Raw genomic sequence first — 27,037 nt, forward strand, 5'->3', positions numbered from 1 at the left:
TCTTTCTTTCTGTCTTTCTTACTTTTCCATCTTCTCTAATATTTCTAATATTTATTATATTAATATGTATTGCCTTCTCTCATTCAGGTCTGTTTTTTTTTTCTTTTTTCCCTTTCTTCGTTCCTACCCTCTCTTTAAACATTTTCAATCTTCATTCTCGTTTTTCTATTTCCCTTATAAGTCTCCTACTTTTATTCTGTACTCCACCTACTCCTACTCCATTTCTTCCTTATTTTCACTTTCTTCATTAAATATTCTTCCTAATCTTCATTCCTTTCCTACTTTGTGATTTTCTTTGATTCCGTTGACCTTTCTTGTTCTCTTTCCTTGTCATCTCTTTTTCTTTTCTTTTATTTTCCTCCTTTCTTCTCCTCTTCCATTAACCCATTAAACATTCATTTTTTTCTACTTTCCCTCGTGCTTCTAACCAATTATTTCTGCCTTATTTCTTATGTCTACCTCCAATACTTTTTCACCTCGTTCTCACACATTCTTCTTCTTCCTCCCCCATCCAGCTCCACCATTATTCTCTTCTACATACTCTCCTATTGTTTGTCATCTCGGGCAGATTAATGGCGTCTCAGATGCATATCAGACTGAGGTTTCTGATCTTATCGTAAAAAGCTCCACACGGCCAAACAAAAGGCACGTTTACCTGCGTGCATTTCATGAATACGCACTCTCACATTCACCTCCAGGCCTATTGAATTCTGACTCGCTGAATAACATCAGATCCTCTCGCCAGATTTCACCCTTGACCTGAACTCTAGCCTTTCGTAACACGCCGTTATCCTCAACACGGATGAGCCATTCATACACAAATATCAAAATATTACCCTTTAAAGGGGTCATGACATGGTTTTTATTTTGTCATTTTAATCTTTCTTGAGGATTTTTTTAAACACCAAAAATCAAACATATATGCAGAAATCCTCATTCTGACCCTCTTTGTGAAAAGGTCTGGTTTTAAATGTTAGGTCTTTTAAAGCTTGACAGTCAACAGCCAGTGCTTTAATTGGCCAACAACATTGCATAGGGAAACCACATCAGTGTCCCCTCGCAATTACACAATGTTGTACTGTGTTTTGACAGCATTATCCATATAAATGTCACTCACAGATAAAAGTTTTATTTCAAGAGTTCCCACTTGGCATTAATAGCAGATTTGGCATGCTGTCCCGGAAGAGAACCCTGAGCTCGGAGATACCTGAGCACAAGGCTTATGCCCATTCAAAAAGCAAATAAGGGGATCCGAGATCAGGTCTCGAGAGCTTCTCTTAGAAAAGGGAAGAAAAAGAGGAGATAGGGTGGGAGGGGGGATTCTTCCAAAACAAAGATAGAGCAGTAAGGAAAAACGATCCCTTTATTGTAAGCTTGGATCACTCTTATTAGATTATTCCTGACTACAGCCAGTCATGCTCGCCATGTACTCCCCCCGAAATTAGTATATGAAACTTTACGAAATGAACTTCAAGTCTGACTGCTGTCTTTTCATACAGGGTGTCTACGGGGTCTTAAAAAGTCTTTAATTCACTAAAATATTGTCTTGTAGGTCTTAAATCAATTTAAACTGGTCTTATTTTCTAATCAGGCCAACATTCATCCAATCACAAACAATGCATCTTAATAAAACCTTTAAAGGTGCAGTACTATGTACACTTGACACCCAGTAGTTGAACTAGGTATTGCATTCCTGGTTCAAAACGCTCACAAGCACAGGTTACCAGATTAAGGACACCAACAGGAGCATGTCTGACTATCGAGCCTAAAGGCTGATTTAAACTGTTCTATATAAAAGCAACGGCATGCGATAGAAGGAAGATTTTCCATTTTGAAAGGAGTTTTTGTGCAACCAAAACCTGAAATTTATATTTTGAAAGGGCTTCTGTTCCTCACAGGTGAACAACAGAAAACTGACAATGATCACCTCAGGTACACCTCATGTGCTTTATTCAGTGTTAAATGCTAATAATGGGAGTTTGAATGCCATTTTACATGACATTTATTGCCATATACTGAAAGCAGCAGCAGATAGCTCACCTCAGATCTTGAAAGTGAAATAAATCAATTGAAATTGAACTCCTAGAACTGTGACAAACCACCACATATGAGTGATTCAGCATCTACATTTATAATGTTAGAGGTTTAATATGTATAAATTAATTATAAATCTTACAATTTCCTTGGAGTGTAGTAAGTGCACTATTCTGTGCTTCTGAACGGCTGTATTTAAATTTCTGTTGGTGCAAACAGCCAAATTGCTTATTATTGCAAATTTTGTCGCGTAGCGTGTTGTTAGGACAAGGAGTTAAAATGTAACCTGCTCACCTTATGTTTACATTTGTGATATTTATATTATTTACTAATTAATAACCTCCCCATGTGAAACTCTGAATCTGTGTCTCATTTCGGAGTCTGCTACTGTCCACCGCAGGTCTCATTCCGGTCGCAAACGCATGCTTTGAGAGGTTTCATGACTGATTGAATGAAATCTGCTGTTTTCCACCATTTTTTTCTCTCATAAGGCGTGTGGTAGTTTAAACATTACATTAAAACAATACTCTTCCAGCAGTTCCTTGCATCCAATATCTTGTTTGTCACGATGGGCATGCATGAAATGTAACAGAATAAAAGTGATCGTGCCAAACTGCAGTTCAAGTAAGAATTCTGCAAATAATTTGATTACTGATGTACATGTAAAAATAGCCACTGTCTGTTTCCCCAGCGTCTGTGTGTTGTTTTGCCTCTGCGAAGATCAGAGCATGCTCAAACTGAAACTCCCCTTTTCATGCAAATCCTCTCCTTTTTCACTACTCTACACTCTACAAATGAAGCTGGGCCACTTTTCTGACTTTTTATCAAACTAGAGGTGTGAAATCACCCTGCTGAGACTAGGGGATTTCATGGCTCCTTAAAATGACGAAATGACTAAAATATTGTTTATAACAAAGACAATATTTAAAGTGTTAAAACTTCCAGGATATTTTAAGGAAAGAAAAACCTCTAATGTGTCAAAAGATCAAGGCAACTTTGATTTTACATGTACAGTAATGAGACTTTGCTATTTGGGATGTTTTCATACACACTGATTTTGAGTTTTAATTCGGCCACACAACTTTCTCTGCTTTTTTAGCAAATTTTAACTTAACTTTTTTTTCTTATTTTAACACAATTTTGAAAAATAGTTTGAAAATGCTTTAAAAATCAACAATACACTCTGGGCAAATTTACTACCCCTTTGTAATGTTTGTGGCTGTTTTAGCCACATTGACTTCCATTATAAGGACATTTTTTTTTTTTGATTGCAAAGCCATGACACTTTATAATCATGACACTATAACAGTCATTCTTGATTGTTACAGGGAAAACCCTGTAGGGAAAAGGTTAAAAAAAAATGTATTTGTATTGTTAATCATCAGGGTGGTTCATTCCACTGTGGCGACCCCAGATTAATAAAGAGACTTAGCCGAAAAGAAAATGAATAAATGTTCATCAGTTGCAGTGCAAAAAAAGCTTAGTTTCCGTCTTCTATATGGAATTTAGTGTGTGTGTGTGAGAAAGACTTTTGCCCACTTCTCTTGATATGTTTGAGAAATCAAAATAATCCCTTTAGCTCTCAGAACACAGTAAACATAGTAAATCTCTATAAAACTCCTTATAAAAACCTGAAACATTTTCGCACAGGCCTATCTAAAGAGTTAATGCTGCCAACTGATGATCCACAGTAAAATTACACATTTTACCTCAGTGAAAATGACACATTTTACCTATTCTCAACAGGACAAACCACTAACAATCAAGAATGCATGATTATATGGCCCTGCAATCAAAAAATGTAATTTATAATGGAAGTCAATAGGGCAAAAACAGCCACGAACATAACAAAAGGGTAGATAATTTGAACAGTACACAAGGGTTAAATCCATAGATGCACAGAGGAATAATAGTTCAAATGTGTTGACGAAAGCAGACATGGTTTAAAGAGTGCCGTTTTTCAGACCACGACAGGGTCAGACCTCAAATCCCCGGTAGAGTTTTAATAGTATAACCAGTTGAACGCAAGGCTCCTGCTGAGTGTGGGTGGAATGTTTGTGTTTAGAAGCTCTGTGGACTTTCCTATGTAATGTTGTAGGAGGTAAACACATTCAGGAAGACTATGAATTTGCTGTGGTGTGGGTCAGAGCAGCGCTGTGCATTGAGAGTTTAATGTTATCTTGCTCCCCTTCACTCCGTCTGTTTGTTTTGTCTATTATATTCGCAGGCCTCTGACCTTTGCATTGCTCAGTGTGTAATGTCCTGCTGCCTGACAGCTGGAGCTAGTAATACTCCATCCGCTCCTCACACATGAACAGTGAACGCTATATATGAGGAGACTGAGGAGTGGCTGTGTGAGATGATCAAACTTGGCCGCTGTCAGCATTGAAGGCCAGCTGAGGATAAATAATGATAGCTGAAAATGAGTATTTGCTGATAGTTTAGTCTGGACTCAAAACATCTAAGATGTATTTACATATCAGCTTCTATAAAATTAGACACAATTTAAATGATCTACTACCGTCATTAGTATTTATTTTCAGCTCTAGGTTCACTTTGCATCCAGGGTTTTTGGTTTCCAGTAATTTATTGAAGATTTTTTCAATATATTTAGCAGACCCCCTAGTTTTTGCGATTTCGCGATCGCTGAATCCAACGTAAAATCAACAAAAGCCTTTGCAATAAGCAGACACTGATGAAGCGCGAGTGATTTACATGTGAAGTCAATGCAAAGATGCCAAAGAAAGTGGGAAACGTCTAACAAACGGAGCAATGGAACAGACAGAAAAGCAAGCAGCTTACAATGATGGAGATTTGGTTCAAGGATGATGGCCGCTGAACATGACCGAATTGAAGAACGTTATTTTTGCTTTAGATGTATGGCTGGTATTATGTGTGGCAAATCGATAAATGATTTTGCTCGATTATTTCCCTGCCGTTAACGAGAGAAAACGCTTCCCTGCCATTGACGAGTTTTACGGCAATCCATGTTTTAGATGTAATACAGTAGGGGAAGCCCTAACGCATGTCCTGAGTGAGGTACAACATGTCAGATGCTGCGGGGAGTGAAATCTGAGAGAACGTAATATTGTGAGTAAAAATAAGAATTACAATCTTCCTTTGGCTTTATCCCTACCGTTTATTTCAGTTTTAGATCTTTCCTTGAGAAGAGACCAAAATAAAGAAGATTTATTTTTATGATTTGTGTCCGTTTCATTGTGTCAGGTTTAAGGGTGTCACGATCCTCCAAATCCTCGATTCGATTACATTTTCGATTCTAAAGTCACGATTCGATTTTCGATTATGAATAATTCATTCATTAATGACCAATTAATTATTTGTAGCCTACCGTTTAAACTACACTATTTTTTGATTCGATAATCGAAATTGAGCATAAATTTCGATCGATTTCGATTAAAAATCTAAATCGTGACACCCCTAGTCAGATTGCACACCTAACATACTGTAGTAGGCTACCTAATAAAAGTGTGTGTGTGTGTATATATATATATACTTTTTTTTTTTTTTTTTTATCTCAAAATTGTCTGCAAATTTTTGGGAAATACAGTGCATCTGGAATACATTGTGACTTCTCAGGTTTTTTGTTTTTAATTGTTTTTTATTTTTGCAACAATTTCAATAAATCTTTTTTCACATTATCATTCTTGGCAATTGTGTGTAGAATTGTAAGGAAATAAATGAATTTAATCCAGCTGTAACATAAGAAAATGTGGAAAAAGTGAAGTGCTACGAATAGTTTCCGGATGCACTGTACCGCCACAAAATCAGTCTTTTTTTTTTTTTTTTGGAAAAAAATTACAAAATAAATCAGGAAAAACTAGGGGGTCTGATTTAGCATCCCTAGTGTTGTACCAGATTTTTAAGTTCAAGTCTTATGCATATTTTGAGCACCGTGAGCAAAAAAATAAACCTTTCTGTCAAAACTTCCCACAAGTTTCTTCTGACATTGCGCAGATGGCGGAGCACTATCTAATCTGGAGCGTCGGTGTAGCCGGATCTCAGATCTCCCCCTTAACACGCACACACACATACATACACACTCATACCTCAGTACAGTATAATAAGACCTATGTGCTCGAGTCCATAGAGGAAACAAGCTTTCCTTTATATGACCGGGATGTCATTAATCTTTATGGAGGTTAACAAATGCAGTCGCATGGAAGGTGTATTTCATTCACGGACACTAACAATGGGGCCATTGTTGCCGTCTGATATTCTGTATCTTTACATTCCTGCCGTGTACCACATGCTATGAATGAATGTTATGCTTTCAGGACCATATATTTATTCCAGAAGATGATTTGAAATATGCTTGGGTCATAAAAGATATAGGTTAGATTTACGCTACAGCATCTTTGTTCCTCTCGACGTGCTCTTGTGGCCTGTCCTTTTTCTTTTTAGTTTTTAAAAGACAATATTGCAGGATTTTTTTTTTTCAACAAAAGCTCTATTTTGTGCGGCGTCTGTGACAAATTGCTGCCGCAGTGCAGGATGGCCTGGTTCGCTATGAGTTATGTCAAGTCAGAGCTGTTTAAGAGTTGTACTTCCCTCAAGACACATTTCTGCTTATCCTCACCGCGGGGATGAAGCCAGATTCAGCCTTGTCAGCTTAACATGCTCATTTTCCTACACGTTTCTTGACTATTTCATCGAAATCCTTTCACCTCGGTACAGAGTTCAGTTCCTTGCTGAAGAAACAACACTTTAATACCTCGTTAAACAAAGTAGGTCTGGTATGTCACAAAAAGATCTTCACAAAGTAGAAAGTGAAAGCAAGAATGTTTGTAAAGCTTTGAAGAATTCCCATTTCCACCATTAGGCCGGTAATTATGAAGCTTCAGTTAAATGAAAAAGTTAGATGTGGGATGTTTGTGTTGTCTTGATGTAAACACAAAACGCACAATTTTGCTTGATGTACATGCATTATTTTTGCTGTTTGTTCAGACCACTTGTTTAAAACCAGCTAAAACAAAACAATTCTGGATTTTTGGGGGGATAACTTAATTGTTTTCTGTTCAATCCTTTTGCATTTGTTAAAACTAATAAACTAACTTATTTTCTCTATGTTGTCTCAACACAAATCGATTGTGTGAAACCCAGCATTTTTACAAAGTATAGTCAGGAGAAGAGTTTGGATTCCTTCATTTAGACACATTTTTCCTTTCCAATATGCTAGTTTTCTATTGTTTTTTTAATGTAAATACACACTTGACAGACATGCGTAACCATTACGCTTGCATGTTTTGCACATAAGTGTTGTTTTTAAGGCTTGTTTTATACTTCTGTGTCGAGTGATCAGCGTAACCCACAGTGCAAGCCTTGCACGTAGCCGTGTATTTTACTTCTGCACGCTGTTTGTGTTGCTCTGCAATAACCCTTCTGAAACTCTAGCTAGAAGTAGGTTTTTATGCTCTTCTGTGTCGAGTTTTTTTTTTGAGTGTTTTGTTTTTTGATAACAGATAAAAAAATGAAAACGTATAAGTCTTATAATGCGTCATTGTTGGTTTTTCCATAATGATAATGATCCGAGACAAATATCAAAGTTAACATGAAAATTGCTCTGAGCACAAAAGTAAGGTTCTGGCCATCCCGGTGTCCTGAACTGAACCCTATTGAAAATGAGGAGCGCACCAACATGCAAAACATGAAGAATCTGGAGAGATTTTGTGAGGAAAAAAAAAATCTTAATTCTTAAGATTTATACTTCTGTGTCAAGTGATTGGCATGACTCACTACACATGCAGTAGGTGTTTATGTTCCTCTGTGTCGAGTTTCTTCGCTGTTTCTTTTTTTTTTTTTTTTTTTTTTAATGCTACCTTAATGTACAAGTGGCTCAAACTAGCTAATTTTTTAGGCTGGAATCGACAGACGTGCAACAACTTTAATCATAAGGTAAACACAAAACAAAAGTTTCCATCTGAAGCTCCCTCACAAGACTCGACACAAATAATTAGTTCTTTAATAAACGACTCAGAACAACTTTACTGTATACTCGTAGAGGACGAAATGACAGCCTTAGAAATGGTTAATCAACCAATTAGCCTTATTTTAATAATCTACACTTTTTATTTTGGTATCTATTATAATGTTTACCATTGTCTGTTTTATTCCCTTTTTCTGTTATTTATTTTTCATTTGCTGTATATTTTATTAATATGATGATGTTAATTTATTACATAGCAAGTCACATGAAGGCTGCGCTGGACCATAGGTTTGCACTTGATACAGAAGTATAAAACAGCTTTTAGACACCTTGTCAAGTTAACAGCACTTTAACTTTAAAACTCATCAATGTCAGTTCCAAAACAGTGGACCAATCAGAATTGCAAGCTTTTGTTTACAGACACGCATTGGCTGTGTTCAGATACCTTTGGGCTCTGTGGTGCGCTTTTTTAAAGAATATTCCTGAACTCCGCATCTTGCGTTTTTAGACACAGATTTATTTGGTGCACTAAAAAATAATTCATTGAATTTATTAAATTCTTTTAAGGCAAATGGTTGCAAACCCTGTATATGGGCTGAAGTTAAACAAACGGATTACGTTTGGTAATGTTCAACTTTATTTGTTTAAATTCCGCCCATGTAAATGGTTTGCAACCATTTACCTTAAAAGGTCTTTTTTTATTATTTCTTAATGTGTAGGTGAACCCTTTTGAGTGGCAAAATGCATAACTCTGGAGAACTGAAGATGGCTTGGGGCCAAACAAACCTAGTTACAAGTTGTTTGAGATGGATTCAAAGAAAATTTCCTCTGAACCCATTCAACTCGAGTTGTCAGACACTACTGGACCTTCAAATGGGACAGGAGCTGGCACCTATTGACTTTCATAGTAGAAAAAAATACAATGGAAATCAATTGGTACCAGCATTCTTCAAAATAACTTCTTTCGTGTTTAACGAATGCTCTTTCAAAACTCAAATCAAAACCACATCAGGAAAAATAAATGACGTAATAAAACTTTTTGGGTGCACTATCCCTTTAATGATGTATGCTAGTGATGGTCTGTTTTTCTTCCAGAGTTCAGGGACATATTGTTTAGATGCACAACATTACAGAATACCAACAAATAAAAAATTTAAACATAAGTTGTGTAATAAGTCATTGTTGGTTTTTCCATAATGATTATGATCCAAAACAAATATCAAAGTCAACATAAAAATATCTTATTGAGCACAAAAGTAAGGTTTGGGCCATACCAGTGTCCTGACCTGAACCCTATTGAAAATGAGAGTGTGCTAACATGCAAAACCTAAAGAATCATTTTGTAAGGGGAAAAAAAAAATCTTAATTCTTAATCTCTTTCAAGGTTTCATTATATTATAAAACTTTTATTACATTATAAAAGACACTCAGCCCTGTTATTTTGGTACATGTAGGCTGCAAAAAATACTAAATAGAATAATCTTTTTATAATGAGATTTTCATTTTCTTACACATTTGACAATGTCACATAAATCGGTTCCCCTCAGAGCAGAGTTCAGTCTTTTCCTAAAGAACCACCACCTTCAGACCTCAGTGATTTGTCTTGTTTTTGGTCCTGCGGGTGGAGATTGAGCGACTGTAAGAGTGTTTTATGTGTGTCAGGTCTCCCCTTCGCTCAACCGCCGCTCGATAGTCATCGGTTGCTGTCGCTGAGTTCGTTTTTGACTGTAACAAACCCTATTGACGTTTCTGAGGCCTGATTTCCCTCCTGGTCAAATCCAATACCAAAAACGCTCCAGTGAAATGAGTCAAAAATAGCAGCCACAGTCTCACTGACTATCATTCACTCACACTCTTGTAAAATTGTGAACCTGTTTAGATGAAACTGACTGCATTCTTTTGAAAATTAATATACTTAACATACAATTTAATATACATATTGACTGTATCTGTTTGTATTTATCAAAAAATATTGTATTGCAGTCTATTAAAGCATATTTTCCTCGCTGTTTCTCATATGTTACTACATGTTTCCACTCAGCGTGAAACTGAAGCTGCACAAATATCCAACCTTTCATAAAACGACAACACAATCTCTGCTGATTTTACATATATCCATCACTCCACCCAGCCAAAATCCACTCCACCACCAGGCTCTGCTAAAAGCTTTTCATCACAAGATGTGTCTGTAATTTTCTATAAAGAGTGCTAGACTTCTTTTCTGTCGATTTCCACAGACAGTGATTAGTGTTTTCCGCCAGACCTGGGACAAATGGACACTCAATTTATCATCACCATCAGACCCTCAGCTTGACAGGCACACACACACACATACTGTATAGATATATATAGATGCACATGCTCATTTTTCCACATTATTTCATTTGGCTGCCATACCTGTATTAACCCGGTGGCTTTATTTAAGCTATCAGTCGGCTGTTTGCATCTCTCCTACAGCATTTGCATTTATTATGGGCGCCTGCAGCGAAGCCCTTCTCATTTCACACTTTGAAGCTCCTCTGGGGACGAATGGTGGAGAGAAGATCACTTTGACAGGTTGAGATTGTTTCTCCACATCTGCCGTCAGCTGTCGTGAGCATCTCTGTCCCGCCGTGTGGACGGATGCCTCATGAATGAGCACTTTTACATATGTAGATATCTCGCTGAAATAACCCACTGTATAGATTTATATGAAAACCTGCTACACTGAAAGTAAATTAACAATATTTTATGAATAAGTTGCTTTATTTGGTGTTGGTGATTGTCAGAATTTAATAATATGCATATTAAGGGAGTAACGGTACATAATGTCATGGTTCAGTACATACCTCGGTTTTGAGGTCACAGTTCGATACGGTACAACAAAAATTACAACAAATCTTCAGTCCTTGACTTTTTTGTTTATTTTGAACAGGCAAAAATGTTTTGTTACAATCAGCTAAAGAACTGAAGAGCTTTGTGTGATATTTTGTTTTAAATTTTATTGTTTTTAGATAGGCGAGGCAGTGGCGCAGTAGGTAGTGCTGTCGCCTCACAGCAAAAAGGTCGCTGGTTCAAACCTCGGCTCAGTTGGCGTTTCTGTGTGAAGTTTGCATGTTCTCTCTGCCTTCGCGTGCTCCGGTTTCCCCTACAGACCAAAGACATGTGGTACAGATGAATTGGGTAGGCTAAATTGTCCGTAGTGGATGAGTCTGTGTGTGAATGTGTGTGTAAATGTTTCCCAGAGTTGGGTTGTGGCTGGAAGGGCATCCGCTGCGAAAAAAAACTTGCTAGATAAGTTGGCGGTTCATTCCGCTGTGGCGACCCCGGATTAATAAAGGGACTAAGCCGACAAGAAAATGAATAAATGAATGTTTTTAGATAGTGTGTCAAGATAAAAGTTTCATGCAGTGCCGCTCATCACTGTCAGTTACACAGCAGTTGTCCAATCAGAAATCTTGAAGCTGTGATTCTGTTTACTAAATTGACATGACAACATCATCATGGTGGAACCATTTCTGAGCTCTGCATCAAGTAGGGTCTGTCTATGAACGGCAAGACAGAGGCGTAACATAAAGGGGCATAACTTGAAGTAATGGAGACCCACATGTCAAAACTATTTATTCTGCAAGATTTTGCTGTACATCAGTTATTAATGTCTACACCTACTCTACACCTAAACCCAACCATCACAGTCATTAAAGTAAATACCTATCACAATCCTAAACCCAACCATCATCGTTATAAATGTCTACACCTTCCCCAAACGTTAACCCAACCATCAGATATTAACAACTACAGCAACTCTTAACCAACCATCACAGTTATTAATATATACACCTTCCTCAACCCTAAACCCCAACCATCATAGTTATTAACGTCTACACCAACCCCAATCTTTAACTTAACCATCATAGTTATTAATATACACATGCAAGAGTTGTGGAGGCTTTCATACTTGACGCGCTCGCTATTGTACTGTTATTTGCAACCACAGGGGCCGGCGACGAGTTGGCTGACTGTCATGATAAAATGGATGAAATCAGCAAGTGGAATTGCTAAATAAATTAATATAATATTATATCAAATGATTTGGTTGTGGATAAATTTAGAGAAAACTCATGAAAACATTTGCTGAAATGTTCTCTGGTAAGTATATCCACTATCGTTACGCCCCTTCATGTTGCACCCCAGTCTTGCAGTCCGCAGACAGACACACTTGGCTGCATCTCTTGTTTTCAGACAAAGTGTTGCTATGGTCGTTTCTGCCTAAATCCAGAAAGCGAGTTAACTTTAATATTGGATGACACAATAAATAAATAAAAAATAAAGTCCACAAGAAATCAAAATTTGCCATGTCTTTTTTGTTAGCGCAAATTGTTAGTCTTAAAGGGAACAATTAATCCATGCAAGTTAATCTACAAAAAAACTGTTTTGGTAGTCTTTGGTAATAAACATCAGACTATTTGCTTCTGCTCTGCAATGGCAGTACTTTTCTGATGATGCCAGTTTGACCAATACTGATCATACTATGCTCCTCCAACTGTTAGTTTGCTGCGAATGAAAGATAAGAGGAGGAGGAGGAAATAAAACCCTTCCCAAAATTCTGTTTCAATTGGAAATATGTCATCTTACTGATATAAAATCTGCAGAAACATCTGATTCACAAAGACTTTAAAAACTCAATGGTTCTTGCTCATGTAATGTTCCGGTCACAGTTTACACATGCTGCCTTTATTAAACTGAAGAAAAAAAATCAGGTTAAAGGGAAAGTTTACCTAAACATAATAAATAAAACTTAAAAATCCTGGTTGCTGGCACCTATCGATATCTGTGGTGTAGGAAAAAATACTGTGGATGTCAAAATGTTCCATCTAGCTGCATTTTTCTAAAAGTTTTCTTTCATTTTTAACTGAAAGAAGAAACTCAAACAGGTTTTCAACAAGTAAATGGACATTTAAGTAAAGTAAGAAATTTTGGGTGAAATGCCTCGCTTAAAGCATTTACATGCTTGGCGAAAAACAGCACAAGGTTCTAAAATTAAGCCTTTACAATCAGTTTATGCTTAAGTTGTTAATGACCTTATTCTGCAATAAAGCGAAAATGGGTAAATGTGTTTACATGACCATGTGCTTTGTCAGCTTTTTAAGCATAATGGGGTTAAGAATGTGCATGTAAACTCAAGCTGGATGTGTTTTTGTGTGTCTCCTGCAGGACGCCATGGTTTAATGGCTGGGGGTTTAATCTGCCCAGAGGACAGTCTCTGCTGGATAAGTGGAACCTCATCCCGGAGGGTGTCGATATCCTCATGACCCACGGGCCACCCCTCGGTGAGTGCAGAGAGCCAGAAGAGACATCCGCTCATTTAGAGGCTGTACAGTCAGTGGATTTAATTTAAAGACATGTGAAGCTAGAGGGAGAAGTTACTTTTACTTACTGTGTGTGTTAAAGTTTTTCATTAATATTAACCAAAGTCTCTTTAAGGCAAGTCATTTCACTCGGTGACTATCTTTGAAACGCCTCTCTTACCAAGCTGTCTTGCAGTATGCTCGAGCATTATATCTGAATGGGGAAACAATAAATTCTCCAAAACTGTTTGCCAAGCTCATGATTACATCACATATTTGTAATCACCAATAAAGTTAAACAAACACTTATAGGTTTTATAGGTTTACTTTCTTAAGGTCCGAATCAAACAAAATCTGCATTTTTTTCAGGCTGCTCAAAGCTAATGGGTATGCACACTCGAAAAGAACGAGATCATGACACCAACCTCATTTATGGCCTACATAATTATCATCCTCTGGATAATGATCATCTGATCGTGCTGGTCTTCTGAAGTAATTTACAGCTTGGTCTTGATGGCGAATCTCCTCCAGAAATGACAGCAATTGTTAGTTTACAAGTATGAGGGTGTTTGAGTAGTTGCTGTCATGTGATGTGCATTTGACAGGACGGACTGTCCCTATAGTTCGTTTCATACAGATTACAAAACCAAAAAAAAACCTTTGGTTTTGAAGTGTAGTTGGTTCCTTTAAAATGAGAGATTTCAAGCTTTATTTGGATATATTTCTTATGTCTGTGAAGCAAGTATTCACTGAGATTCCAGTGTTTTCTTGACCACTAAACTTTTAAAAATAAAAGCACGTGTCTGGTCAAAGTTTTTCCCCCGGAGAAACGTCAGTCTATATCGATAGATGATTGGATCTTTTACTAGTAGGCGGGGCTTCATTCACCATATTAACAGCTGCACTTTTCTCCCATTCAAAAATATACGAGTGACACGCCATGTGTATTTTATAGCAGTGGTCCTCAACCTCCAGGCCACGCACCATTACCGATCAGTGGATCAATTGGTACCGGGCCACACAAGAAATCATTATTTCATTTTTATTTATTATCAGAGTCTGAACAATCTTTTATTTTGAAAAAAGTCTGTATTCTCTCGGTTGCATCTCAATCACTTGAGTGCCCAAATTTAACCTACAAGCAGCAAAATGAGTAGGAAACAGACGTCTTTGGAAAGTTTCTTTGCTAAGGGAAAAAGACCCAGTGAAGGACCCACAAACGGCTAAGGAATGTATCCGCAACTCATTTGTCAACAAATCAGGTGAATCCACCATGTCTGTGCAAGAAGATCAACTGATGTAAATCACAAACGACAGCAGCCTTTTAGGGGCCGTTTGAATATTGCATCTTTTCTAGGCATGGGATGATAACTGTTTTCGCGGTATACCGTGGTTTGGAAAAGTCAAGGTTTTAAAATGGCTAACATTTTCTGTAATGCCATTCCTAATGTATGTGTAAGATTTTTTTTATTTACTTTTTTCTGTTGTTGTGTTTGAGGACAACAATATCTCCAGCAGAAAAAAACATATCCCAAGACGCTGTTTTATATTGTAAATAAATCTGTGTTTTTGAAACAAATGAAGACAGCAGAAGTCAGTGATTCATTTAAATTGAATAGCCTGACGTGTTTACTGCTCTAACATATCATAAATCTTTCAAAAAATAGAATATATTGTTTTCAGAGATGAAAAAATGTTTGTTTATTACCCTGACATTTAAAAAGAGTATATTTTAGAGCAGTGAGCACAATAACGTGATCACTGATCACGTATCATGACGTCAGAGTCTTATACCAGCCCATGCCTAGACTTTTCTTGAGTTCGCACAAGTTTTTTGTTTCCAGTGGAGGTGTGAGGCGTGACACACTCAAGCCTTCTAGACGCACCCAGTGAATAATTCCCGCGAGTGCACCACAAGCCATGTGACAAGAATTGACTCTTATATGGAATAGTCACATTTCGGTAGACTAATTATCTCAGACAAACACAGAACACCCAAACACTGCAGCGCTTTTTTCAAAAATAAAACTTGTATCAGAGTGACAGCAATGTTTTGTCAGCTTATCCTCTGAGAAAACGGTTGATGATCGCCTAACAACCTACAATCTCTCCAGTCCGCGGTAAAATTGCGTTGGCCAGTCCGTTATGTTCTGTTGTCTTTGTATTAACTAAAGCTATAAAAATGTTGTCATTACATATAAGATGTTATCATACTGATAAAATTAAAATATAAAAAATAAAAACATTTTAATACATGCAAAAAATATATATAAATGTTAATATCACACAACAAAGTAACAATTGTTTTACATCTTACATTAAAAACTGTCTTTTCTTTATGAAACTATTTTGTTTTTAAAATTTTAGGTGGTTCTAACAACCATTATACAGTTTATGGCAAAATGATTAGCCCTTCTGTGAAATTTGAATGCTTTTTCAAATATTTATGGTGTGATTTGACAGACATTTTCCATAGTAATTCCCCATAGTTTTATTACTTTTAGTTTGGTAAAAAAAATTGTTGGTTTTAAAAAATAAATAAAACTGCTATTGATATTATTAGTCCCCTTAAGATATTTTTTTTCTGATTGCCTTCAGAAGAAACCAATGTTTTCCAATGACTTGCCTAATTATTGTAACTTGATTAATTAAGCTAGTTAATTAAGCCTTTAATCCGCACTTTAAGCTGAATACTACTATCTTGCAAAATAACTGAGTTTTAAAAATCTTCTTCATTAAACAGCACTTGGAAAGTATTGAAGTTCATCATTTTGTTTTGTACCGTACATAGTTACAATTTAAACATAAAAATGACAAAAATGCATCGAAAAATTACATAACATATCATACATAATAACATTTTAAATATATATATATATATATATATATATATATATATATATATATATATATATATATATATATATATATATATATATATATATATATATATACACTATATTTCAGCTAGTTTACAAAGTGATATTTCTCATTAGTAAATTTAAGTGCCAAAATAAATAATAAATTAATACACATTTAAAGCACAAACAACTAATAAAAAAAAGAATAAAACCACATTGGGTAATTCAGTGGTGTTAAAGAAGCTCAAATAATCACACAGATGTTTTCTGATTGTCTAGATTTTGAGGTTAAATGATTGAAAAGCAGCTCACACTGTGATTTATATAAAGTGTAGCTCATAAAGTGATTTACTGTGTCTGTGTATGTGTAGGTTTCAGGGACTGGGTGCCGAAGGAGCTGCAAAGAGTGGGCTGTGTTGAGCTGTTAAACACTGTCCAGAGGAGAGTTCGGCCCAAACTCCACGTCTTTGGAGGAATTCATGAAGGTGAGCGACCACAAGGACAAACCCAATGCCACTGCTGTAAAAACCCCAATAAACCACCAGCCGCCCCGCATTACATTGACTTTACTGGGTTTTTTGACAAGACGTCAAGCAAAAGGGTACAGCAGTGGAATAAAATGCATAAGGAGAAAAAAGTTGGCCGGAGATAATGTTACTTATCTCTCTATAGGACAATAATTAATAAAGCTGATGGATAGACAAAATAAACATATTATGTATACTACTGATATATTTACAGATGTTGGGGTTAATTTTTTTTAAGAAGTTAAAAAAGGAGATTTTTTATCTTTATATTCTTTATTTAAAAAAATAGTAATATTGTAAAATAATATTCAAATTTAAAATAGCTCTTGTTTGTTTATATTTATATATATATATATATATAATTTATAATTTTTTTTTACAGTGTATTTTATTTATTTAATGCAAAGCTGAATTTACAGCATCATTATTCCAGTCTTCAATGTCACATGTTCATCTAGAAACCATTCTAAACGTTTATTATTATTATTATTATTATTATTATTATTATTATATTGAAATACTTATGTTGAATTGACAGATCATTTCAAAGCTGCATCAATTAGTTGATCCGTCAGCGGATTGCACGTATGTTGACTCATAGACAGACATGCATTTCAACATTGTAATAATATTAAATGTTTCTTGAGTTTATGAGTGTGGGTGTTTGCAGTGTGGTAAACTGATGACCTTCATGACCAATCATAGTCATATACAGTATGTTGAGCATGTGAACACACCTGATGAAGACCATGTCGGTCGAAACGTTGTAATATTGACATTAAAATTTTTTTGAGAGCTAAAGTGGCAGTGTGCCGATTTACTTTGAATCTTGAGCATGTGAACACAATCAGCACTTATAAACTCACTTAACAGTGCTCAAATGTTAAAATTTTCAGTATCAAAATCAATACTTTTGACAACCCTAGAAGTAAGGCAATAAAAAGACTGTGTCTTGTTGTCTTCAGAGTATCTATAAAAGTATTGCTTTTCTGTAGACCAGCGTTTGCCTCTTCTTATTTACTAATACAGTGTGAATCAGTGGGCGATGCTAACTAGGCAGTGATGTAGAAGTGGGCGTTGATATTATTTTGTGGAGGCGGGATATAGTTGCACTAGTAGATGAAAAAAGCCACAGTCATACTGCACTGTACGCCCCATAGACTTCCATTTAAACACATGCAAATACGGCAGACTGGAACCACAAGCTTGTGCGAAAAGATTTGCATGTCACTGCGTTGCAAAGTTCAAGCTTGGAGAGCTCTGACATGCGAAATCGCATCACGTGATTGCATGAGACCAATAGAAGTTCAAAGCATGACCTCTATATACAGAAATGTTGAATATAGAGCCGTAGCTCACTTTTAATCCCGGCCTTTTTCGCAATGCCATACACCAGTATTTTGCAGGTCTAAAGTACAGAGCACCTTAGTTGTGCGCCTCGCATAAACATTGCTTAATACACACAGGATGTACAGCAATACACAAATATCTTTACAAATGCAAAAGAATCAAAGGATTAAAATATTAGGAAAAATATATATTTTCTACATAAATATAAAAAACTCCGCCTCCATGCCTTCTTCATCTCGGGGGGCTTTTTCAGTTTATTCATGACAACTTGCTTTTGTATTCTGTTATTAGTAGAAGTATTATTTATTATATGCGTATTTATATTTGTTTTATTACATTATTTTATTTTTTAGACCATGTGCCGCGGCGCAAAGTGGATTTTTCTACCGTTAAAATAGCAAAAGTGGATTCTGACACGGCTTTAATACTTTTGCACTCTGCACTTTATATTTTGCATCTAGATGGTCAAAATAGAGCCCAAGTTCTTACTGGCTGGCCTTTTCAATGGTCAGGCATTGGCCAATAAAATGGCTTCACCACCTGCACTGCCCTGCAGTTCTCATCTAACTGCATCTCCAGCCATTACAAAAAGAGCAGCAAAAGTTAAAGTGCTAGAATGTGAACTTTGTATTGCCAGATCTGAGAGTTTGTGAGTGCCAACTTGTGTTTGTAGAGCTGAAAAACTGAAATAAAATGCAAAGGTAAATGTGGCGTTAACAATTGCACCTGTCATTTCGTTTGTGTGAATGACATTTGACCTGTTCAAAACTTTGTATTCAAAGCACAGCTGTTGTCTGTGTGCGCAAATCCAGAGATTCAGCTCTTCACACCAGTTGTGGGTGTAAATTTTAACTTACTAATAATTATTTAAATAAAAAGTACTCACAATCTGATATGCAAGCTCTCGAAACCATAGCTGTGCTAGGTATCCTTATGAAAGGGTCCCAAAAAAAGGTATGGTTCAGTTCGCTATTTTGGTACTTCAAAATAAAACCAAACCATAGCACTTTGTGGAAACAAGTCATTACATGGAATATAATTGAAAGTGTTTGCTTTGTTCTTGAGTCCTTCAAGGCCTTGAGAACACGGAACAAGTTTTTGTGGTGAGTGACACCTTTTTTGAATGGTTTACTAACAGCCGCAAGGGTTTTGTGCATTGCTTATGCACCCTGTCTGCTTTGTGTTTGACTACCTCAAAAATAGTCAACTCTGAGCTGAAAAAAAGTGCACTACATCAGTTTCATCGTCCAATCAAATGAAAGCAGAGGCGGGATTCCGTTGAGGTGACAGCAGTGTTTGTGTTGTCAAGACGACTACGGAGACTTTTCAAGATGTAGGAGAAACTAGTGGTCTCTGTTTCAAGTTATCCGGAGGTGTTCGAATTCACAAATCTTGAATAGCACATATCATTCAATATTACAATTACAGTACGCAACTGATTCAGTCGTTGCCTAGCAACATAAAAATCGCAGCGCACTTCTTTTTTCTTGTCAACAAAACAAAGGCATGTTTTCAGAAAGGAAATGCACATTCGGTGTGATCATACAGCAAGTTTGTCATGTTGACTCTCTCAATGTCTGGTTTCCTGTAGGTTACGGCATCATGACCGACGGGTACACGACATTCATCAACGCCTCTACCTGTACAGTCAGCTTTCAACCCACCAACCCTCCCATCGTGTTTGACCTCCCGAACCCCACCAGCTCTTGAGACACCTGCGAACGGCACCAAATCCTAAAATTCTTTCCTCGAATTTCCTAACAACACTTCGAAAAAAAAAAAGTAGTTGAATGTTTCTTTCCGAAATGGCCATCAAATCTTTTGCGAAAAGATTGAGTGGAAGTTTCCGATGACGGACGAGTACTGTCGCAAATACAAAAGTGGTGAACAATCTAACGAGATCCAGTTTAATCTGTAAAATATTAAGCTTTGTGAATTTGTAAAATTGTCTCTCTCTTTTTTTGTCAATATTCGAAGTATGTTGCTATGGGACGCCATTGTTTGTTTTTGTATATTCTTTTTGTTTTTCAGGATAATTAAGCTTTCTTTTAGCTGACAGGGATAATGCCTTAAACTAGCTTTAAGTTCCCCTGGCTGGAGCCCCTACTTTTCTGCTAGCGAAGAGAAAGCGTCATATTTATTGTTTTTATCCAAAACTAAAGGGGATTTCTCTCTCTCTTTCTCTCTCTCTCTCTCTCTCTCTCTCTCTCTCTCTCTCTCTCTCTCTCTCTCTCTTTCTCTCTCTCTTTTGCATTCAAAGAATACTTTCTTATACAAGCGCAGGGAAGACATGGATGCATTTTAACTCATGTATATTCTGGAGCGCCTCATTCTGCATAGGAATTGGAAAATGTCTTAAAATATGAGTATATCTATATGTGTGTGTGTGTGTACGCTGTAAAATCTCTAACTAAACTTGTGTTCGTTCGAAGCCTCTTGAAGAATATCATTTTGCCTGTAAGTGATGACTTTAACTTGACGAGCTCTTTCTGTTTTCACGAACTGTTCCTCTGAAGCTCATTCAGTGTTGCCTACTTAATAAACGAGTACTCCAGTTGAAGTTCTTTTAATGTACAATCTCAAAGGTTGTTTTTTTTTTTTTCTTCTCATTCTTCTTCAAGCCTGCCCAAACCAGGTTTCGTTGTCCTTTTGATATCTTGCGTATGGTAGTTTTGTTTTGTTTTTTTGTAATTTTGCACTGTGTAAATGCAGTCTTGCTAGCACAAAAAAGATGTTGCCAATAGTTGTTTGAATTCTGTAAATGCCTCTGCTTTTTCTTTGTTACAGTTTCATTCCTGGAGAAGTTTAGATGCGTTTCCAGTTTTGTTTGGGTTTTTTTCTTCTTCTTTCTTCAGGTTTCATTGTGATATATTTAGCTGCCTTTATATGCAAATAAAATTGCAAGATTTTTACTTCTAAGGGTTGTGATTGGTTCATTTCATCTGGGTTTTATTATAAACGAAAACTCAAATTATTAAAACAAAATTATTTGTGTTATTTGAAATAGCTTCTTAAAAGTGCGGTAGGTGATTGTCTTCGGAGACGTGTTTTGTTGTGCTGGTTAAAAGTCTCTTCACATTCCGATAGTAATGATAAAAACTGTTCACGCAGATCCACCGTTTGCACATTCACATGCACATAAGAGAGTGACAGCAGTAAAAACAAATGCTGAATCAACACTTTAAAAGAGTTACTTTTGCACGCTGGAGGAAGGATGACACCATGGCTGAAGGATTTCTGTTAGACAGGTAATGTTTTGTTTTAAAACCATTTTAGTCACACAGAGCTGATGTAGATTGTGTTGTTATGAATAGGTTATATGCACAAAAGTGTTGTTCAGCCACTGAAATCTTCCAACGATAGATTATGAGACTATTTCTGTTTTATAAGGGCCTTTTACAGCATCGATAATGTAGATTTTTATTTAGTTTAACAACAAAACATCAATAAATAGCGTTATTCTGCCTAGCCTGCTTTACTGAGGTGAAGTTGGTTTTATATTTACATCGGTTCATTTTTGAACAAAAACAGCCTGTCACACGCTCTCTATATTTTTTACCATGCTACTCTGAAAATTCAGTCTGAAATAGCATGTAAGTATGGCTTAGTAATGTGTAAATTCTGCACCCCGCAGGTCAACCACTAAGCATACAGTAGTTGCTTTGGGGCAAACAGCGTGAGAGAGTGAGACCAGCGATTCTTGCATGCATGAAATATTGCACATTATGGCAAGTTCTGCTTGTTGCATTACTGTAAACGTGCTAAATACAATACAGTTTTTGTTCAGAATTGTAGTATTAAAAAATACTGTAAAGTTTTGGAAAATGACATGATCTAGTGCAGTGTTTCTCAACCACGTTCCTAGAGGACCACCAGCTCTGCACATTTTCTATGTCTCCTTAACCAAACACACCTGATTCAGACCATCAGCATCATTAGACTGAAAGACCTGTATTAGGTGTGATGGACAAAGGAGACATCCAACACATGAAGTGCTGGTGGTCCTCCAGGAACGTGGTTGAGAAACACTGATCTAGTGGGTTGACTGCTGTCATCTTTAAGGTGCGCATTCATGTTTTCAGGAGGCGTGGCTTTGAACAGCAGAGGAGGTAATATAAAGATAATATCTTTCAAACATATGCTAACTAATAGCATTTTGGCAGATCACCCACTGCATCTTTAAATTAAAATACTTTCAATCTTATTCCATTAATTTAACTTGATTAATTAAAAAAAATAATAATTAAGTTAATACATTTTTAAAAATTGTATTTGTTTTACCATAAATCAGCAAAAATTATAAATGTAAAAAAAAATACAAAATGTTTAAAATAAACAAATGTAAGTAATAAAACAGTTTTATTGACAATTCTCAATCAGAGAGGTACAACAAGTGAGGGAAAGAAAAACCACAACACATTACTTTCACAGTGTAAAAAAATACTGAGTGGTAATTAACACATTCCTTACTCTCTGAACCATATTGAGATGGAAATAAAGTAAACAACAACAAAAAAGAAACAAACAAATCAGTTTCAATGTTTAGCAGTTTATTAGACAAGTAATATTTAACACAGTTTATACCGCCGCTAGATGGCGCCACTAACTCTGTTTAATGCTCTTGTGTCCACAGAATATATACATTTTCCTGTAATTTAGTTGACTCTTTATTCACTCATTTTCTTTTCGGCTTAGTCCTTTTATTAATCTGGAGTCGCCACCCAGCCTAGGCTCGAACCAGCGACCTTCTTGCTGTGAGGCGACAGCAGTACTTACTGCACCAACGCGTCGCCCTTGACTCTTTATTTCACGTGATAAATAAACTACTATTCGGTCAACAATTCCAACTGTTTTGAGCCATTAAACTGTTTAAAGGCCTTAAAATATTAAGCCCAGTTGAACTGAGTAGCCTAATTTACTTTTTACATTTCACCCTGAAAAAATATTATTTAGTGCTGTAGCTAACTAAATAAATGACATAAGAACAGATGATTTGCAGATCATAATAACAAATATGCATCCTAGCTTCATTGATAATGTACATAGAGCACACGTGGTCGTTACATGCAATTATGAGTGCGCAAAAAGTGTGCAAAGCCAGACATTTACAACGAATTCATAATCGGCGGCTGCCTCATACGCACATATTATAGGTCTACACATCATCGGTACACACAACAGCCTAGGTAGGTCTACAATTACATGCCTAAATGACGTCCAGAATGAAGCCGTTACTGCTCCTTCTTGTGCACAATGATGAACACTGAAAGAGCAAACCATCAGGTCATCTGCTTTCATGACGATGAACCTCACGATGACACCACCCAATTTACGCAATTCACAGCCTCATTGAGCTCGGAAAATACTAAAATCCATATTTATACAGACGAATCACATCCATGCTTGCTTATCACACCACAGTGGAATGAACCACCAACTATTCCAGTCAGAACATGTCGTACTTGGTGAAATCAGGTTGGAAACCAGAGTACCCAGAGAAAACCCATGCAAACACTGCGAGAACATACAAACTCCACACAGAAATGCCAACTATTCCAGCGGGAACCTTTTTGCATTGAGGCGACTGTGCTAACCGCTGAACCACCGTGCCACCCTTTGTCGATCATTTATTCTTTTTCTTTTGGATTAGTCCCTTTATTAATCTGGGGTCGCCACTGCGGAATGAACCGCCAACTTATCCAGCAAATGTTTTACGCAGCGGATGCCCTTCCAGCTGCAACCCATCACTGGGAAACATCTACACATATCTATTCACACTCATACACTATGGACAATTTAGCCTTCCCATCTCACCTGTACCGCATGTCTTTAGATTTGTGGGGGAAACCGGAGCACCTGGAGGAAACCAACGCCAACACGGGGAGACCATGCAAACTCCACATAGAAACACCAACTGACTCAACCGACCTTTGTTGTTTCAACTCATTTTAAATAAGTGGTTTGAACAAGCAGCAAAGTTCATTGTTTGAGTGTATGAAATGCCCTTCTTTCTGTGCAAGTCATCCTAACAGCGACATAATTCAACTGCATTCTTCAACACGCAACCTGGAAAGATCTTTTACCTCCCCCATGCTAGAAGGACCTCCGGTGAATGTACATTTTCACGCTCACTGAAACCTCGATCACATTTATCTCTTTGTAATCCAATTTAAGGTGCGCATGAGCCAACGGTTTATGCTGCGAGTTAGAAAAACCGCCAGCGTTCTCTGGCCTTGGAGTCAAAGTGAGATCTCTTTCCGTCAATCTGAATCCCTCCAAGGCCAAAAAGAAACAGCCGAGAATATGCACTTTTCCACCCTCCCCCATCCGGCTCACAGCAGTCACATCAAAGGCTCCAAACCAATTAACACTTCCCCCAAACGAGAGCATGAAATACAGCCGCGGAGTCGCTCGCTGGCATAATCCACATAATCATATTAGTATAACCCTGTGAGCTGGCAGCCGGGCACTGACACTTCTGCCTTCTCAAACCCCAGTTAGAGAGAAACACCTACAGCATCTCCGTTTTTAGAGGACAATAGTGTAACACCTTTTTTTTTTTCATTTTCATCACAAGGATCGAGCAGTCAAAATTGCTATCAGGTTGCAAACATGTTTCAAGAGCAAAAGTTAACTTTGACATTTTGCTATATGAGGTTTTATTAAGTGTTTCGAGAGATGGTTTGCATATTCAGTTGCTAAGAGACATTACAGCCTGATCTCACTAGGAAATGTAAGTATTTTACGTTTTGTCAGTTTAGTGGTGAATTTGTACAATTCGTACGGTTTCGAATGTACGAAAACGTACGATTTTAAAAATGAGGCGTTGCACCCAATCCTGTCCCAAAACCCCAAAAAACAGTTTTGAAAAATTACTGTGGCGAATTTGTACGAATTCATACAAGTCCGGTTGCTAAACATGTAAAATTTTTAAAAAGAGGCGTGGCACATAACTCCGCCTCAAAACTCCACTGTCACTAGCTATGTTTCCATCTAAAGATGCGGATTAAATGTATGCGCAAAACTGAAATATCCCATAAAAGATGTGCGAATAAATCAGCGTTTCCATCCAATGAGTCAAAGAGAACAAAATCGTCACTTCCTGATTAACTGGCACCAAATATCAAAAGTACAAATGAAATTTACTTGTAACCCACTCGATCCCAGTCATTCCCCTCGCTGGCCAGCAGAGGCCACCATCTCCGGACTTCTAGCATTACATCATCCACTTATACTGATAGCGCACACACCTGAAAACAATCCCGTTAACAACCCACGCTACCTGTTATAAGCCATGCTCTCACACTAGTTCAGTGTGAAGTCTTGTTCTGCCACGGCTAACATCTCTGAACGTTATTCCCTTGCCTGATCTCCTGTGTATTACCCCGGACTGTTTCTGACTCTGAGTTGCCTTCTGCCTGCCCCGAACCTTGCTTGTATCTGGACTCTGAACCAAGCTGCCTGCCCTCGACCCACGCCTGATATCTGGACTCTGAACCATGCCGCCAGCCACTGATCCATGCCTGTTATATCACTCTGTGTCTGTCAGCCGCCAGCCCTTCGACCCTTATTGCATACTGTTGATGTGAGTTCGCACATTAGTGCGTATTGTATGATTGTGATTGAACGGTGTCTATTAAATACTGCAAATGGATCCCTCCGTGTCAGGCTCCTCGTTACATTACTACTGTAGGAGAAGCTGCATGAATCTTTTCTTCATTTAATAAATTGCTTGCACCTCAGAAGACAACGTTGACACGCAATGAATGCGTGGTGGTGTTTGAAGGTGTGAGACGCGGAGCACAGATGCTATTGAATATTCTACAGGTCAATAATAATATAATAACACTAATACTAAAACAATTAAGGCGTTTTAGAATGACGGATGATGGTTTATCCATTTACACACATTTTTATCATCACGTGATCCCTTATAACAATCACATGACTTTTTAATGCACATGCTGGAATTTTATGCGCATCTTTTCTTATCGAATAAAACATTTATCCTACTCAGTTATGTGCATGTTTTTTATGCGCATTTTCAAAATTGATGTGCGCGTTGGCGTTTCCATCAACTGTTTTTTTATGCGCTTATCTAAAATGCACATAAAAATTTGATCAGCAAATTGTACTAAATTATACGAATAAAATTGAACAAATTTATACAAATTATCCGCTAAATCAAAAATTTACGAATTGCCATGAGATTCATTAAGTGAATATTGCTTTAGAATTATGGCTTAAAAAATTTAAAGGTAAAACTCGTCAAAATCAAACAGTACACTCAAACAAAAATATTTTTTGCTTCTTGTTCAAATTAATTATTTAAAACGAGCTGAATCAACACAATTCTTGAGGTTTTTTTTTTTAGACAACTTAATTATTTTATATTCAATCTACTTTTATTTGAGCACAAAAAAAGTGCTCACATTAAGTTAACTCAACAATTAGGTTAACTTAATTCACTTGCGTTTGGACAACATAAAAATACATTTTGTGAAACCCTCCTTTTTTTTCACAGTGTAGCATTTAAATTCACTGTAAAAAAATTGCTGGGTTTATGCTTTATGTTGTCTCAACACAAGTATTAAGTAAATTGAATTGCGTTTGCAAATTTAAGTGGATTCAAAAAAACAATTAAGTTAACACCTGAAAACTTAAGAATTGTGTTGATTCAGCTCATTTAAATAAGCAGTTTAACCAAAACGCAAAAAAAAAAAAAAAAACTTTAAGTGTTGCTAACGTTATTTGCCATGCTCAAAAGTCTAAGCAGGCTTCAAATGATACTTAGTATTTTGCCTGGTTGCTTAAGTATTCTTGCATATTCAGTTGCTCACCTAATTATAAAAATGTATTTCAGTAGAATTATTGCTGTACAAAACTAGAAGCCGTCAAGTGTCTTCAAGCATTAACTAGAGGGGTGCCCAAACTTTCTCGTATGAAGGGCCAAAAACCAAACATCATTTAGAGACGTGGGCTTGGTAAATATAC

At 36.8% G+C, this 27,037-nt stretch overlaps 1 protein-coding gene and 1 long non-coding RNA gene across 2 annotated transcripts in view; one reads left to right on the forward strand and one right to left on the reverse strand.

The window, feature by feature from the left end:
* The window catches only part of mpped2a (metallophosphoesterase domain containing 2a), a 112,448-nt gene extending 92,623 nt beyond the window's left edge, over positions 1 to 19,825 (forward strand). The window contains exons 5-7 of the mRNA NM_001017735.2: positions 13,172 to 13,287; positions 16,538 to 16,651; positions 19,635 to 19,825. Coding sequence (NP_001017735.2) covers positions 13,172 to 13,287; positions 16,538 to 16,651; positions 19,635 to 19,753 — 349 coding nt within the window. The 3' untranslated portion in view covers positions 19,754 to 19,825. The remainder of the gene's footprint in view (positions 1 to 13,171; positions 13,288 to 16,537; positions 16,652 to 19,634) is intronic.
* Positions 1 to 27,037, reverse strand: part of LOC141375331 (uncharacterized) — a 314,549-nt gene that overhangs the window by 30,398 nt on the left and 257,114 nt on the right. The gene's annotated exons all lie outside the window — the stretch shown is intronic.

Source organism: Danio rerio, chromosome 7, assembly GCF_049306965.1.
Source record: "Danio rerio strain Tuebingen ecotype United States chromosome 7, GRCz12tu, whole genome shotgun sequence".
Taxonomy (NCBI): domain Eukaryota; kingdom Metazoa; phylum Chordata; class Actinopteri; order Cypriniformes; family Danionidae; genus Danio; species Danio rerio.